Source organism: Pelodiscus sinensis, chromosome 20, assembly GCF_052426305.1.
Source record: "Pelodiscus sinensis isolate ZL-2025 chromosome 20, ASM5242630v1, whole genome shotgun sequence".
Taxonomy (NCBI): domain Eukaryota; kingdom Metazoa; phylum Chordata; order Testudines; family Trionychidae; genus Pelodiscus; species Pelodiscus sinensis.
This window is the reverse complement of record NC_143071.1, coordinates 28,237,632-28,255,249: the sequence shown is the minus strand read 5'-3', so window position 1 is coordinate 28,255,249 and position 17,618 is coordinate 28,237,632. Positions and strand designations below refer to the sequence as shown.

The following is a 17,618-nucleotide window of genomic DNA, read 5'->3' as shown; positions in this document are numbered from 1 at the left end:
ATGGATGCAGAAGGTCACCAACGAGGAATTATATAGGAGGATACAGCTGAAAGAGAACCTACTGCAGAAGGTTTTACAATGGAAGTTACAGCTACTCGGGCATATCTGCAGAATGAGCAATGAGTGAAAAGTTAAGACCCTGGTATTTGGCATAATGGATGGTCCGAATAGGAGAGGCAAACCCCACAGAGACTGGGTAGATGATATAGTAGATTGGTGTGGAGCTAGTCTACAGAAACTAAGCCACTCCGCACTGGCCAGGGAAAGAGGGAAGGAAATAGTGAGGGAAGCATCGGACACCAACGGGCGGTGAGCCCATGGTAGTTGTTGATGATGATGATGATGATGAAGAATTGGGATAAAAGGCATTCAGGGTAGTCAGTGGATGCAAAGTTCAGGCTGGGCATGTCCACACTGTGGGCTAATGCCGAAATAAGCTACGCAACTTGAGCTACTTCAATTGCACAGCTGATGTCGAAAGAGCTTAATTCGGCTTTTGGCGCTGTCTACCCAGCAGGAAGCTGACGGAAGAGCACTCTTCCTTCGACTGCCCTTACGCCGACTCCTGTGACCCTCATTTCACGAGGAGTAAGAAGTCCTCCTGTTCACCATTACTTCGAAATAGAAGCCTGCTGTGTAGATGCGCTCTTTGTTATTCCGAAATAATGCTGCTGTGTAGACGTACCCTCTGTATCCTGCAACCTCCATAAAGAAACTCCTCCTAGGAGCTGCAACCCTTGTCTACCCCCGCCCCTCCAGAGGCGATGTCTCACAGACAGGGTTACACAGGAACTCTCCGAGGACGGGGTAGTTGAATGTTTGTCAAACTGCCAGCCCTGGAGGGTTAGTGCAACAAGGTCTCGATGTATAAATAATTCCAACTAGAGCTTTTCTGCCAGTGCTTTTATGGGCTATCCACTCTCGGTTCCAGTGTGTTTCAAGTCTTGCTCAGAGAGACAAGGTGGGTGAGGTAATATCTTTTATTGGACCAACTTCAAGTCATGCTTGACATTCACGGTCACGTTAGAAGAAAACAAAGAGACACAACGATTTCTAGAATCTGTTGGCTATTCTTTTCCTGTAAAAGGTTCTTGGCAGGTCGGGAGCATGGTAGGGAACCTCAGCAGGGCCTCTGGCATGGAAAACTGTGTTGTTTCAATGATAGATTTTGCTTCTGGCCCCAACTTTGATTAGATCATATTTAGAGAGCACCGAGCAATTTATCATCTCCTGACTGCTATCAGCTTTATTCCCATCCATCAGCAAAGCGTCTGAAGAACAATAGGAGTGACTGGAGTTGGGCTGATGAGGCCGGGTGTGGATCTGGGGTAGGATGATCCTGGGGGCTGAAGGTAGGTGGAATCAGAGCTCAGTTTTGAGATCTCGCAGGATTTATGCCCTAACTGCAGAAGTCTGGAAGATGAGCTGTCAGAATTTCCATCATTTGGCCTCTTAACGAGATTCTGGCCACATCCCAGCCAGAATCAGAAAATAAGCTGCTTCTGGGTTTAAATGGGATCTGGAACGAAAGCCATTGGCCAGCTCTGCAATCAGGGGCTTTGAATTCGTCCAGATTTGTAAAGCACCGAGGCACGGAACTCCATGGGAGCCCGTGGGAGCATGAAGTTAGCATCGGAACAGTTTGAAACCCCAGCAGCCTGTCTGCATCGCTAGGTGCCTAAAGACTTGAGAAAACCTGGCTCCTGGGCCTGGTGCTGCACTGATACCTTGCCGCTGAGATTCCTTTGGAGTGGGATGAAGCATTAAAGTGGTGGGCACCTGGGCTGTGTCTAGACCGGCAAGTTTTTCCGCAAAATCATCGGCTTTTGGGGAAAAACTTGCCAGCTGTCTATACTGGCCGCTTGAATTTCCGCAAGAACACTGATGATCTCATGTAAGATGGTCAGTGTTCTTGCGGAAATGCTATGCTGCTCCCGTTTGGGAAAAAGCCCTCTTGCGCAAGAGGGCCAGTGTAGACAGCACAGTATTGTTTTGTGAAAAAAAACCCCGATGGCTAAAATGGCGATCGGGGCTTTTTTGCTCAAAAGCGCATCTAGATTGGCCACGGACGCTTTTCTGCAAAAAGTGCTTTTGTGCAAAGCGTCCTGCCAATCTAGATGCTCTTTTCCGCAAATGCTTTTAATGGAAAACTTTTCCGTTAAAAGCATTTCTGGAAAACCATGCAAGTGTAGATGTAGCCCTGCTGTATTCAGCTTCCTGGCAGCTGCTTTTCTCCTGGCTGCAACATGTATATTTAGCAATACAATAGGGGCACCCTGACTGGTTCTACCGACCCCAGGGCCGGATTCTGATATTCGTGCTCTTGTCGAATAGTTACTTGCTCCACTGAAGTCTATGGCACTACTGCTGGAGTAGGATGGGTACACTGCTGAGGAAGGCTGGCAAGATCTAGCCCCACGCACTGATGCTTTCCACTTCGGCAAGCCTGCTGCGTCCCAGCAGAAGTCGGGGCGACGGCTGAGGTCTGTGTTTTCCAGACTGGAGTGCTGACTTCAGGTCTCATGGAATAAACTTCCCCAGCAGTTCTGGAGCGCCCAATAGCTGTTGTAACTGGAGCAGCCTTGGTGGGCGTAAAAACCTCTCGTCCTTTCTGCAGTGCTCCGAAAAGAGCGGGGTGGGTAAGGTGTTCCGAGTTCCCAGTCACTTCCCCCTGCTATGCCTGTGTCCTCTCTGCCCGGGGTCCTTTGAAAGGTCTCTTAGATTTTCCCTTAGGGGGTTGGACATGTCCCACCACAATGGGGCCCTGATCTCAGCTGATGTCTCCAGACACCATGGTAAGGGCAGTGCAACAGGGTAGCTTGTGTGCAGGCTGGACCAGGCATCCCTGGTTGCAGGATGAGCTCCACCGGCGAGGAAGCAAGCAATGCCAATACAAGAGCCAGCAGGAAGGGGCATGGTTGGGAAAGTAGCTGACCTTGCCAGAGGCAGCAGAGGGGATGCTGGGGACACAAGAGCTGGGGAGAATTAGGTTCCTGCAGAGTCGGACAAGGCTGCCGCTCCAGGAGAGAAGGGGAGCTGTGAAGCTGCATGTTTCTTTTGGACGTTGAATTTTGCTTTTGACAAAGTCCGTGGCCAGCCGGAGGGGTGCCAGTGCAGAATGAATGAGGGGTCACTGGAGCCTGCCAGAGTTCTCCAAGGGGCCTGCACGAAGAGGCCATGGAGCTGGAAAAGCCACAAGGCAGGAAGTGGTGCTCCAAGGAGATCGGGTCCCATGCTGGAGGAGATGCGGGCGGACACTGCACAGGTCTGGTTGGAACATTCCAGCTGAAGGATCCTCTCCAGCAGCAAAGTGCATCAGCTCAGCGCAATACGCTCGAGATGCTGTGTCAGAGTCACCTGCAACTTCCCCTCGGCTGGACCTGGGCAACCCCTGCTGGGACCGCGCCAGGGCTCATCTGCTCATGCCCCAGCATCCTGGCCTTTGGCAGGCAGGGCTTCCCTTTCCTGCTCTGCTCTCCCTGGCCCGCACAGGCACAGAGCTCTGGTGCCTCTCAGTGGCATGTCAGTGGCATTTGCGTGTTCCTGGGATCACCAAACTGTGCTTGAAATGGGAGGAGGAGGGGAAGGCCGTTGCAGCGAGGGTATTTGGGTGCTGATATCTGCCCTGCGTGAGTCAAACTCTCACTCCCTTTACACGCCCCCTCCCCAGGCCCATTGGCAGCTCAGCAGCCGTTTGCATGGTAACCTCGAAGGCCAATGGTGGTCGCGCCAACAGCCAAATCATTGAAAACTGTCACAGTGCCACAGTGCGGTGTGGCCATGACATGGCGCCAGGGGAGGGGCCACTGGATGGGTCCCGGCTCTGTTCACTCCCTCCGGGGCACCCGACACTGGCCACTGTCAGCAGACAGGATCCTAGGCTAGACGGCCCTTTGGTCTGTCCCGGGATGGCTGGCCTTCTGGCACGGCAGCGTAACGCTGTGACATTATCCCGCTGCCGCACCGCCGCGTCCTGCTGTGTCGGCTGCTCCGGCCCCCCGGCCAGACGTAGAACCGCCCTGCCAAAGCTCACCAAAAGCCGAGCCGGGAGGAGCCGCGGCTGGCGGAGGAGCAGCTCTGCATGCAGTGGGCTGCTAGGGATGGCGTTGCTCCAGCACAGCAACCAGGGCCTATGTCGCCGGCCCTGCCAAAGCAGCCGTCCCATTAGTGGCACTGGGAGGCAGGCTGATGTTCGGCGGAGTAAAACCATCATGTCACAGCAGTAGGGCCCATTAGAACTGAAATGTTCCTACTGGGGCATTCGATTTGCACACTCCAGTAGAGTGGACACCAAAAGGCTTTGCTAATGCTTCATGGGCTGCTAATTTCCTCTCTGACCTCCTTTGTTGGCGCGTGACCCCAGCCCGAATCTCTCGGCAATGAATGCCAAAGCCCGCCGCAGGCCTGGGTTAGGGGTGACAATGAGGCCTCTGTGGCTTTAATCAGGCTCCCGTTTGCAGCTTCAGAACAGGGGGAATTTGTGTGGCTCTCAAAAGAGCTGGGTGGCACAATAAGGGAGGCCCTGGGCTCTCCCGTGAAGGCAGAGGCGGCCCGGCGCAGCCAGTAAAGGGATTCGTCAGGCGGGGAGGGGGGCGGAGGGCTCCCTTTGTCAAAGGCTTTCTTTAGAAAGGAAGGTTTTGCTGAATGCCCCGATAGACGACCCAATCGGGTCCTGGCAGATGGATATCACAGGCACGCTGCTTATTCAGGGCAGCCTGCAGCTTTTCTCGCTTCCCCCTCCCCCAGCCTTTTATGCATTTTTAAGGCTAATTTGTTTTGTTAATCTTCTCTTGCCCTCCCGCTTGCTCTCCCCCCTGCAGATTGTGACTCATACTGCAAGGCGTCCAAGGGGAAGCTGAAGATTAACATGAAGAAGTACTGCAAGAAAGACTATGGTGAGTTGTGCGTTCTTGGCCTTCGCGGCGTTTGGAAGAGGAGGGGATCTCGCTCCTGAAATGTCGCTGGCCGCGTTCTGAGGTTAAACCCTAGACAGGGGTGAACCTGGACACGTTCTGCCCGGCAGAGTCTCATGGCTTGGGCCGGCCACGGGTACTGCCAGGTGCACCCTATAGGACTGGTGCAGAAGGAGCAGAGGGATCCGGGTTCCCAGCAGCCTCCTCTCTGCAAGCTCCGCTCAGGCCCATAACCCGAGCTCTTGGTGTTATTTCCCCATATTTTCGAGATGAAATCAGAGTCCCCGAGCCGGGCTCTAAAGCGCAGTGATGCACGTATGTGCCAGGACACGCCTAAAACACGCGGTGATGCTTTCAAAGAGCGGGCAATGAACAGTCGCCAGGACTGCCCAAGTGCTGTATGCTCCGCTTTGGTAGCGACTGTTTCAAATTGTTACATAAATCGGAAAACTAGTCGCCACGGCTGCTTCGTCACCGGAGTGTGTACAGAGGGGCTGGCGGGGCCCCCCACACCAGGCCAGGGCCGTCTCAACCCCCCCCCCATTACACCATGTAGGGATGGGGGGGCTGCAGCCCACCGAAATTCACACAGGACCCTGCTTGCTGTTGGTCCCTTCCCATCGCACTCAGGGCGCCAACCCGCCGCCCTGCCCCCCCGACGGACCGCCAACCCTCCACCCCGCCCCCCGACGGACCACCAACCCTCCGCCCCGCCCCGCTGACGGACCGCCAACCCTCCGCCCCGCCCCCCGACGGACCGCCAACCCTCCGCCCCGCCCCGCTGACGGACCCCCAACCCTCCGCCCCGCCCCGCTGACGGACCGCCAACCCTCCGCCCCGCCCCGCTGACGGACCGCCAACCCTCCGCCCAGCCCCCGCCCCTCCCCACCCTGACAGACCGCCAACCCTCCGCCCCGCCCCGCTGATGGACCGTCAACCCTCCGCCCCGCCCCCCGACGGACCGCCAACCCTCCGCCCCGCCCCGCTGACGGACCGCCAACCCTCCGCCCCGCCACGCTGATGGACCGTCAACCCTCCGCCCCGCCCCCCGACAGACCGCCAACCCTCCGCCCCGCCCCCCGACAGACCGCCAACCCTCCGCCCCGCCCCCCGACGGACCGCCAACCCTCCGCCCCGCCCCCCGACAGACCGCCAACCCTCCGCCCCTTCCCGTTGACAGACCGCCAACCCTCCGCCCCGCCCCCCGACGGACCGCCAACCCTCCGCCCCGCCCCCCGACGGACCGCCAACCCTCCGCCCCGCCCCCCGACGGACCGCCAACCCTCCGCCCCGCCCCCCGACGGACCGCCAACCCTCCGCCCCTCCCCGCTGACGGACCGCCAACCCTCTGCCCCGCCCCCCGACGGACCGCCAATCCTCCGCCCCGCCCCCCCCGACGGACCGCCAACCCTCCGCCCCTCCCCCCCCCCGACGGACCGCCAACCCTCCGCCCCTCCCCCCGACGGACCGCCAATCCTCCGCCCCTCCCCGCTGATGGACCGCCAACCTCTGTCCTGAGCGCCGTCTTTACAACCCCAGCCCTGACTCCTGCACCCCCTCAAACATACCCCTCCACCTGCACTAAGCATCCACATCCCGGCCTCCTGCCCTGACACCCCCCTCACACTTCATCCCACAGTGCTGCTGCCTGCCAGGTTCCCCATTGCATATGCTCCTAGAGATGTATTGGTCCTATTTGAAAATCAGTTCTTTAGACGAATGAAGTCATTATCAGCGATTCTTTGGCTGGGTTTTATTGCTGCTCCATCCCCACCCCACCCATTCCCCACACGTGGCACATTATCCCCCCATCCCGCTGGGGTGCCGACATTCTCGGCCCAGGCCGCTACCCTGTACCAGTGTCGTGTTTGGGACCAAGCAGTGTACCTGTCTGTGGATTGCAAAGTGCTGCTGTGTCACTCCCGGGCCAGTTTTCACTGGGATGCCTGACGCAAGCCCAGATGAGCTCAGCTGAATGCTGCAGGCCTCTGGAAAAAAAACCCCTAAAAAGGCACCCTCGCTGTATCACAGTTTCCAGCAGCCATGGTCACTGCCCCTCCTCCTCCTCGTTCCGAACGTGGAGTCACACCCGCTGCACAGCACACCCTGGCCGTGTTTGCAAACGCAGAGCTAATTTCCATGTCACCCGCCTTCACAACAGCTTTTTCATAGCCGGGAATGCCTGGCCCGGGCAGAAATTGCTGTGTTGCGAGGCTCTGCTTTGGCTTTGTATTCGGACAGCTTCGGGTGAATTCATGTGCTCCCGCACGCCCAGAGAGGCAGCAAGAAGGGGACCCGGTTTTGGTACATACACCCACCTCCCTGCCCCCTCCCACCATGCAGTTACAGCATTAAGCCCTGAATAATTTATCATCTTTGTTTTCTAACATAGGGGAGGAGGGTCAAACTCTGAAACAGCAGCAATCAGGACTTTCCCATCCAGCCCCACAGTGAAGGGTTTGAATGCAAAAAGCTGCCTGTTTATTCTTGCTTTATACCAGCCAGCAAATGTGTTGGGAAGTTTAAATGCGAGACCATCCCCGTTCTGCACCACTGAGCAGGCAACTCAAATGGCTTTCCTTGGTGTTACTTACAACTAACGTCCTCCCTGATTAGAGGGAAATCATTTTCAGAATCACACACGCTTTTCATCTTGGAAGCCGTGTGCCGGCTTTTTGCATTTCACAAGTTCGTGTCAGCATCATTTCAGTCGGGTCTGGTGCCTGATTCTCATGCGCCGGAAGAGTCTTGCAGGGTAGGAATTTCACAGCAACGCAAAGGCTGGGGTTGTTCCAAGAGCAAGTACCTGGCCCCCAACCCAAAATTCATGTTTTTATCTCAGGTTTTGTGAAACATTTTTTAAAAGAACTATTAAAGTCCTGGGGGCGAAAACCTGAAAAACCAGCAGTGGTCCTGCAGCACCTTATATAAATCGTATCGTGAGCTTTCGTGGGCACAACCCACTTCCTCCGCTGATTAACAGTTTTGAGCTAAAGTTTTGGATTTCCACAATCTGATACTATTGCTTTAAGGGGGCGGTGCCTATTGAGTACTGTGGTGGTGAAGACAGTATAAAACCCCTACACAGACAGGCACTAAAACCTCTCCTGGCAGTGAGCATCCTTGCGGGATGCACAGGAGGAGAGAGGGCGCGATGGAGGTTGTGATGTTTTGTTCCATCCCAAGGACGTTTGTGTTGGGGCCCAGGTTCCGATCCTGCACGGGGCTGAGACCCTGCGGGAGGTGGAGAGTAGCCTCACCACTTACTGAGGAGGATGCTGAAAGAGGCGCTCAGGCAACCCCCCCGATCATGCCCGTAGTGCAGTGCAGACCAGTCTGCTATGCCCAAAGGGCCCTACCGTCAGTAGCCTGCCTTAGCAGGGGTGAAGACATTGGGGACTGGACTTTGTCAAGCAGCGGTGTCTGACTGAACGCCCCAAATGGCATCAAGTCAGAAGAAGGAGCATCCCAGGGCATCAGAAGTGGGTGCTCCTTGGGCAGGCAGCAGGGAGCAAAGGGTGGGGCGCACAGTCCCGGCCACAGAGGCTAGTGGGCACTGACGCCGGCGGCTTGGTGGGGCCTTGGGAGCATGCATTAGGTGAGGGCAGTCCAGCTTCCGAAACATTCCAGGAGGGAATAAAGGGCTGAAAAGGCGCCCGGAGTGATAATAAAGACTTTCTGACTGACACCCCAGCGGGAAGCCAATTAGGAAGCAGTTTGCCTCAACTTTACCGAACGATAGCAGCGCCGAATGTCCTCAAAGGCCCTAATTAGGTTGAACATGGTTACTTTTCCTGTGAGCTAAAGCAGGGAGCTATCATCTGGATAGCTCTGCTCAATGGGGCTTTTTATCTTCCTTTTTAATTCAGTGACTCAAAGGGGATCTCTTTATTTATTTATTTTTATCTATTTGGGCTTAAAAAAAATTGGCCGGTTCCCGAAAGCAAATTCTGTACAAATATTTTGAGCTGCGCAATGCCAGAGGGATGCAACTGCAATTTAAGCCTCAATGAAACTTGGGGTAACACACAATTCTTTTTATTTTGCTCCTGGGTGGAATTAACGACTTTGCTTTACACAGAAAAGCCAGGCCAAGCTGACAGCCTGGGAGTCTGTTAAACTTTCGGAGCCCAGGTCTCTGGGAAGTCTTGGCTTTGCCAGGGACCTAGGTTTGGGAGTGAAGTTGGCGTGGAGAACCCCCAAGTTCCTGGCCAAGGGGATGGCTGAGGTTACTGCTCAGCTGCATTGCACCGTGTGTGGTCAGTCACAGCTGTGCAAAGGGGGTGGGACCCTCGCTCAGTGGGGTGCGTGAGCAGTGTGTTCAGATGGGGCCGCGTTTTACTCCTGCGTTCCACAGGCTGAACGACATGCAATGTGGCACGCAAAGGAAAGTCAGACCCTGCTTTCCGATCCACCCGCGATGCAGCCTTCGCTGCAGCCCAGCCTCTCCAGCCAAACGTACTTGGCCGCTCCATTTGTCTCCTGTTTATTCCTCGCGGCCTAGGTCGGGTCTGCACGAGCAGAGCTTTGCCGGTTTCATTCCACCTCTAGAGCTAACACCAGGAAATGCTCCTAGAGCAGGTGTGCGTGTGATGGGCAAAGTGGGTCTTTTGCTGGGAATGCTGCTGCTCCCAGGGCCCCCGGCAGCATACGCTCGTGCCGCAAAAGCCCTGTCAGGCTGGTAGATTTGCATCTACACTAGCGCTTTGGCCAGATCAGGAATATTGCCGATTCTCTCCCCCTCCATCGATGGCTAGAATGGGATGCCCTCCCCCGGCCGATTCAAGGGCTGAACCACCCTTCCAGCCTACCCCCTTTGGAGCTGTCCGACCGCCAGGCTGCGGCAGATTAGATCAGCCTGGGGGCTGCTCTACTTTACTCCAGGGCGTGTGGTCTCAGGGGCCCAAGCCCAGGGCAGCGCTCACAGGGGGTCTGGATGGCGGGGGTGGTGCTGGAGCTGCAGTGCTAGCTTTGCACCTGGGAGGGGGCCCCTATGCCAGAGTCCTACACTGAGCAGTTAAGCTGTCTTTAAAGGGCCCACTCCAAGCAGCCAGAAGTGACCAGAGTTTGGCCCAGGGCGGCGTCTGCCCGTGACACCAGGTGAGCACGGGGGCCTGACTCTAAGCGGGTGGCGCTCCCAGGCTGCAGTTCGGTGGCCACAGGTGAAGAATTTGGGGTAACACTTGCCCGGGGCGGTGCTGGCTGCCTCAGCATCACTCGAAAAGCTGCTCTTCTGCCAGCACAAATGGGTCAAGCCCCATGTTCCATGTCTGACGTGAGAGCGCGGTGGGTGCTCAGCCCCTCTGCAGCGCCAGCCGCTCCATCCCACGCCCCACGGCCCACGCCCGGCCCATCTGTGCCTTTTCCTGCGCAGCCTTCACAGCGCTGGGCGGGAACGTTGGTGGAGCAGCGCTCGGGCACTGAGCCCAGGCAGCGAGAGCTGCTGGCTGTGTCGACGCATTCGTGGACAGCGCCAAGCCTAACCCTAACCCGGGAGTCAGGGGCCTCTGCAGAGCATTAAAGGAGGCCATCAGCGCCTGCCAAGCCAGGGGGGTCAGAGAAAATAGCTCCTGTCCCTGGGCTGCCTATTTCTGAGGAGCTGACCAGCTAACAGTGACCACGCTGATGTAACCCAGGTCACACCTCTGAGACTCTCTGGTCTGGCAACATCCGTGATCTCGTATTGCTGGACCAGAGAGCCCAGCTGGCTCAGCAGCAGACTGGAGGCAGTGGGGCCAGCAGTCAGGAGCACAGCCCCGGGATGGGTTGGTGCAGTGGGGATAGAAGCTGGAAGCTGGGGTGCTGGCCCCAATTGAGGCTGGCGCAGTATGGGGTGGGGGGGAGTGAAGCCCCAACAGGAGCTGGCACAATTCGGGGCTAGAGGCAGAGGGGCTGGGGGCAGAGCCTACAGCCAGGTGGGGAGCCTTGACCTCCCCTACTCTGGCAAACTCTGTGGTTCAGGGGGCGGGTGCAGGAAGGTCCCATCTGTACACATAGGCTCCTGTAAGGCGGGTGACTTGGCAGCACGTGATACTCTGCTTCAAAAACCAGGAGGATGTGAAATGAATATGACGTGCATTGGAAGCCAGCTCACGACTAATGGCATTGGAAATGGGGGAGGGGGTCCTCGGGAACCGGTTCTTGGCCTTGTGTCATTTCACATTTTTATCAATGACGTGAAAGAAAACAAAATCATCGCTGCCCAGCGGCTGTAGAGGACACAAATGGGGAGCGGGATCAGTAATGAAGAGGACACATCAGGGACACAGAGTAATTGGGATACAAAAGAACAATGTGCATTTCACTGCTGCGAATGGAAACGCTCACAAAGACTGGAGGCTAGGCTCCGAGGTGGGAAGCAGGGACTCGGACAAAGAATTGGCCTTGGAAGACTTGGACTTGACAAAGAGTTAGGCTGGACATTAAGAAAAACTTCCTGCCTGTCAGGGTGGTTAAACACTGGAATACATTGCCTGGGGGGCTGTGGAATCTCCATTGCTGGAGATCTTTACGAGCAGGTTGGACAGACACCTGTCAGGGATGGTCTAGATGGTGCTGGGTCCTGCCATGAGGGCAGGGGAAAGGACTCGATGGCTTCTCGAAGTCCCTGCCAGTTCTAGTACCTCTGACTCTATGATTCGGGGGTTGCGGTGGATAAGCAGCTACCCGTGAGCTCCTAGTGTCATGCTGCCGCCAAAAGAGCTAATGTCTACAGCCCTGTGTGGATACAAAATGGTGTATCTGCATCCACATCCGTATCTGCAGCAATGAGCCCCAGATCCCCACAACTAGAAAGCGGATTCTTGTGGGTCTGCAGGGCTCTCCGCATGTCATCCTGGAAGGCAAAAAGGAGGAAACTTGGAGCAGGATGCCAGAGATTATTTTTTATCCCTGTGTGACTGTGGCTGGACGATTAGGTCCTATTCCAGTGTCCACAGCTGAAGAGAGGCATTGATAAAGTGCAGAGGGCTCAGAGAAGAGCCACAAGAACAGCTGATTAAAGGGTCAGAAACCTGCCTTAGGCTACGTCTACACTGCAGGCTTCTTGCACAAGAATGGCCGTTCATGCACAAAAGCTTGCGGAGCATCTACACTGCACGTGGGTTCTTGTGCAAGTAAATTTACAGTAAAGCGTGGGAACAGAGGACTTCTTGCACAAGTGTTATTCCTCACTCCACGAGGAATAAGCCCTCTTGCGCAGGAGCTCTTGTGCAAGAAGGCAGCATGGATGGGCAACAGAGGTTTCTTGCACAAGAAACCCCTCTGGCTAAAATGGCCATCGGAGCGTTCTTGCGCGAGAGAGCGTCCACACTGCCATGGGTGCTCTTGCGCAAAAGCACGTGGCAGTGTTGCTTGTGCAACACTGAACTCTGGCACAAAACAGTTCTTGCACAAGAAGCCTGCAGTGTAGACGGGATGGAGCGGCTGGCTGTGCAGAGTAGTAGGCACAAAGAGCTCATGGATTTAGTGTAACAAAAAGGAAAGGAGGTGGCCCGAAGACACCTGGGAACAGCTATTTTACATTGGGCTCTTCAATCCCCCAGTGGGCAGTGAAAGGTCTAACAGGGGCTAGTGGCTGGAAGCTGGAGCTAGACAAATTCAGGCTGGACATAAGGGGCACGTTTGTATCAGGATACCATTGAATAATGTACCAAGGGCTGTGGTGGATTCTCCATCACTGACAAGTTTCAAATCTAGCAACGCTCCACTCTGGGTATTGCTTTGGGGCAGGTCTTGGCAGGTTCTGTCCAGGGGTGTCCCGTGGTCCCGTCCGGCCTTGGGGGTCTGTGAACGTGTGAAGGAGCAATTGGGGAAGTGGAATCTTGCGGGGGGGGGGGGGGGTTCGGACCAATCAAAGTCAGGGAGAGTCTCTTTACTAACAGCGGTGGGCAACAGAAAACGAGCCGGATCCTCAAAGGCATTCAGGTGCCTGAGAACTCGTGAAAATGGGAATTGGGTGCCTGGCATCCTTGAGGATCTGGGTCTAGGCCGTTCGTGCTCAGATCTCCACCATGCTACTAATGCTGGCAGGGAGAAACGATGTCGTATTCCGTGAGCAGGAGCAGCCCAGAGGGGAACACGGTCGAGAGGCTGGACCCGGCTGTGATGCGGCTCGTTCAGCTTTGGAGCTGCAGAGGCACAAAGCTGGGCAACCCCAGGCCTGTCCCAGCAGCTCTGGAACACGCCCCTGATTCTCTTCTTCCCACGGGCCATCCCGGAGTCACTCCGCTTTCCCACCGCCCTGAGGGAGACGAGAACCGGGCCTGTTGGGCTCATTTCTGGGCAGCTGTTCCCAGAGGATGCAGGCCGGTCGGAGGGAGGTCGGAGAAGAGAAACCCACTGAGGCTCACGGGCCAAGCAGAAGGAGTCAGGCCAGCCTGGCCTGGCTCAGTAACGATCTGCAGGTATCCGAGGACGAAGGCCAAGGAGGCGGCAGAAGGGTTGAGTGCAGAGCGGCGAGTCCAGGCTGAATATAAATTTCCTGTGGAATAAGTTTCCTAAGGGATCCCCTCTTGCTTGGCCCAGTGAGCACAGAGCCAGCCAGACTAGGCTGGCGCTGGCAGGCAGAGCCTGGATTAACCAGCCCTGAGTCTCTGGCTGTCCCCCTCGCCGGGGAGGGAAGGATTCTGTCATTTCCAGCTCAGCCGTGGAATCTCCATTACAATCTCCTTGGCAGGCCCTGCCGTGCTGGCCTCACCTGGAGGCTCCGGCCCTGGGCCCAGCGAGCCTGGAGAAAGCAAATCCGCAGGCTGCAGTCGGAGGGAGGAGTCCCTCGCCCAGCAGGGCTGGGGCCGGGTGGTGGCCCTGGAGGGGCCGAGGACAGGCCTGGGGCGGCGCAGAGGGTGAACGGGTGTTGACCTGGAGAGCAGGTAGCACCTCCAAGGCAAAACTGAGGTCACTCGGCGGCCAGGGGAGGGAAGATGAGCTGCCCGGCGGCCGCACCACACCTGGGCTGCCACTCAACAGAAGGTTTCAATTTCCAGAGCCGTTAATCTCTTAATTCTTGTAGGTTTTTGCCTCTGCCTAGCACGGGCCCGATCCTGCACAATGGAAGCCAAAGGGGGCGGGTTTGTAGCCTCTTCAGGGAGAGCCGGCGCGAACAGCGTCACCACAGCCTGCCTCTCCAGTGGGACCCGATCCTGCCCCTCCCCCTGGGCCCTTGGGGGCTGCTCCACACCTGCCGCAGACCAGGCTTCCATGCGAGTCCCCTGCTGCCTTGAGCACGTTGGCTTCCTCTCCGCAGGAGGGCTGAGCCATTCCTGGGGGTAGCAGGAAGCGACTCCCCCCCCCATCGATTTAGCAAAGCTGGGGTGTGAGGAGAGTTAGTGGGGGAGGGGCAGCCAATGGCTTGAGTGCCACCCCGCTCCCTCGCCTCCCCAGTCCCTTCCCAATGGGTATTTTGGGGGGCGGGCGGTGAGATCATCTCCTTGCTCTGCGTTTTCTTGGAAAAACCCTTCCTTTGCTGAGACTCCGGTTAGTCACCCCTTTGTTGAAAGGCGTCTTGGCAGCGGCTCATGGAAAAATCAAAATATGTTTTGAAAAGGCGACTTTTCTAGCGTACTCCACATAGAAACCTAAGCCGCGCAGCGCTGAGGAGGCCCCCGGGGAGCGCGAGGGCGCGTGAGGTGGGGCTAGCCCGTACCTCTGCGTGTAAACGCCGCTCTGCGGGAGAGAGCCCTCCGCGCGGTCGCAGTGCGGACAAGCCGTACTTCTGAAGGCGGGGGACGGCCCAGGGAGCGGGAGGGAATTGCTGAGAAATCCCCGGCATAACTGCATCCATATGCTCTGGAAAGCGGCGTGGCAAAGGAAAATTCGGGGGGAGCGGAACGCTGAGGTAACTCGCTCTGCCCAGGCTGTCCTAGAACTGGCAGCAGAATGAATTAGACCGTGCGAAAGGAAAAGGCCTGGAATGGTCGCACCCTTCACACACAAACCTCATAAATCTCGGCCATTACATGGGTAGGACGCAGGTGAACCTCGCCGAGAAAACAATGCCGTGGCATGAGCACCGCCCTTGTCCCAGCGCTGTATGAAGGCTGCCGGATGGAACCAGCCCTGCCCTGCCGGACAGCCCCCACGCGGAGAGTTTAGATGAGCTTGGAACAGGATCAGAGCCGCTGTCAGGGCTTGTTTCTGATGCTACAGAGCCACCGCTGACTTCAATGGCCGCCAAAACGCCACTCCCCAAACCTAGCTTTGCAGAGTGAAAACTGAACGGACGTACCTAAGATTGGGGAAGATTTAAGGCCAAACCCTGGCTCCGTTACTGGCTTCCTGTGTGACCTTGGGCAAGTCACACGACCTCTCCATGGCGCAGCTGCTGAGCTATAAAACAGGGATGATGTGACGGCCCAGGCTGCAGGGCCTTAGTGCCGCGGGGAGCCCAGAGACGGGCGTGGTCACAAATAAACCGGGATCTGTGTCACGTATGAAATTAGGCCAGACCTGGCCTTAGGGTGCGTGTGTGATGTAGAACTGGCCCGGAGCCACTCCTGCTTTTTGGGAAGGGGTTGCAAAAGCAAGCCCCAGCCGCGTGCCTCCAGGACGCCACCCGGCCACGTTTTAGCCTTCGCCAGCACCTTCCCTCTGAGGCGCCCAGAGCACTTCATTGAGGTTGGCTGATTAAGCAGCGCAGTCGGCCTGCACAGTCCTTAATGTGTTATCCCCCAGACCAGAACGAGCTGCTAGACACCCCAGTTTCTAATGAGTACATGCCAAAAGATACCAAACCCTTCTCTACGGTAGATAGACACACGCACACCCCCCCAGACTACCCCCACTGTCTGAAATGAAGCTAGCGCATTTAAGGAACTGTTACCCTGTTCCCGTACTGCCAGCTCTGCCCGCTAGCTGATGGCTTTCCTAAAGCCCTAGCTCCTGGAGTCCTGTGACTCTAGGAGACGCTCCATGGGGGAAGGGGAGTTGTTTTTGTGTTTTAAAAAGTAAATTTCTGAGCCTCGTGGCTAAGGAGAAAGGCTTCAAAACAGGGCCCCTAAAGACTTGGGTACCGGGAGGCAAACAACAAGAACCCACATTGGTACGTTAAAATGTCCTGATGTTTTTAAGTCCGCTCACGTCCCCCGGCACCTGACTCGAGCTTTTTGAGCTGGGGGGCTGCCCCTGCGGCTTCCAGTGGGTCCTTTGCGATGCCAGCCACCCACCTTTTTAAAAATCTGTTCTCTTTAATTGACCCAGCCCGTCCTCACATCCTCCGCCTTGTGCAACACCTGCAGCCCGGCCTCTGACAGCTCTGTGGCTCTGGCCCACATGGCTTACTCCATGCTACGGCAGGATGGGCTGCTGGTCCTTCCCTTGTTTAAAGACCATCGCAACGTTCGGGGCAATTCCCAAGTAGTGGTGGTGGGTGGGTTTCTAGGCAGCTCCCAGGGGCCGTGACAACTTCAGAGGGACCTAGGACTGAACAACTGCCCCTCCCTGTCAGTGCGGTAGCGCAGGGCTGGGGGTGGCTCTGCCGCTGCTTGTGCTGGACCAGCCTTGGGGCTAGAGCAGAGTATTTCATTCCGCGGGGCTGTATCTCAGCACTACAGCCGGCCTAGCAACAGGCAGCAGTTGCCCTGGTTTCACCTAAATCCGTATTTAAAGCAATCTAAGCGAAGCCAGTGCAAACCAGTGTGTGGACACAGGTGTATCAGCGCCAACCCCGGTCACCCCAGATTTCAGACCGTCCGCGCACCCATTTCATTGACTTTCACACCCCCTCCCTTTAAACCCAGGCACTTGGGGGGGTAGACCAGGCCTTGGGGACAAAGTCCTTAGTCAGGGTTGACACCTTCCTCAATTAGCCAGACATCTCATGGAAGTCAAGGTGCCTGTGGCCGAGGAAGCAGCCTGTCAACTGAGCATGAGCCGAGCAAAATGGTCCAAGGACAGAATCCCCAACTGCCGAGCTGAATGAGCACAGCGCTGTGGAATTCTCCGTGAGCTACCCGACCAGGACAGTTATAGATCTGTAGCACTGGAGGGGACCGCGTGAGGTCAAGCGCTGTCCCTGCCCTCACAGCAGCACCAAGCACCATCTGCCCATCCCTGACAGGTGTCTGTCCAACCTGCTCTTAAATATCTCCAGGGATGGAGACGCCACAACCTCCCTGGGCAAGTTATTCCAGTGTTTCACCTCCCTGACGCAAAGTTTTTGCTAATGTCCAACCTAAACCGCCCTTGCGGCAATTTAAGCCCATTGCTTCTTGTCCTGTCCTCAGAGGCCAAGGAGAACAAGTTCTCCCCCTCTTCCTTGTAACACTCTTTTAGGTACTTGAAAACCGCTCTCCTGTCCCCTCTCAGTCTTCTCCTTTCCAAACTAAACAAGCCCAATTCCTTCAGTCTTGCCTCACAGCTCATGTTCTCTCGACTTTCCATCACTTTTGTTGCTTTTCTCTGGACCCTCTCCCATCTCTCCACAACTTTCTTGGAATGCGGTGCCCAGGACCGGACACAAGACTCCAACTGAGGCCTGCTCAGTGCAGTCTCGAGCGGAAGAATGACTCCTCGTGTCTTGCTCAGGACACTGGCTTGAACGAGCCGTGGGCCTGCCAGCTTTGCCAAGGCAGGGGAGGGGAGGGGAGGACTACGGTTGCTCGGTTCGGTTCAAAGCCCAGAGCAAGGCAGCAGGAAGGCAGCAGGAAGGATGCCGCCGGAGCTGGGCGCTCCCCAGGTATTCTATTCGGGAGCTGGACAGACGCCATC

General features: G+C 56.5%; 1 protein-coding gene across 3 annotated transcripts in view; it reads left to right on the top strand.

Moving 5' to 3' along the window:
- NTN1 (netrin 1) overlaps positions 1-17,618 on the top strand; it is a 211,383-nt gene that overhangs the window by 178,936 nt on the left and 14,829 nt on the right. For all 3 annotated transcript variants that reach the window (XM_075903483.2, XM_075903482.2, XM_075903481.2), the window contains one exon: positions 4,821-4,895. In XM_075903483.2, the coding sequence (XP_075759598.1) occupies positions 4,821-4,895 (75 nt within the window). The remainder of the gene's footprint in view (positions 1-4,820; positions 4,896-17,618) is intronic.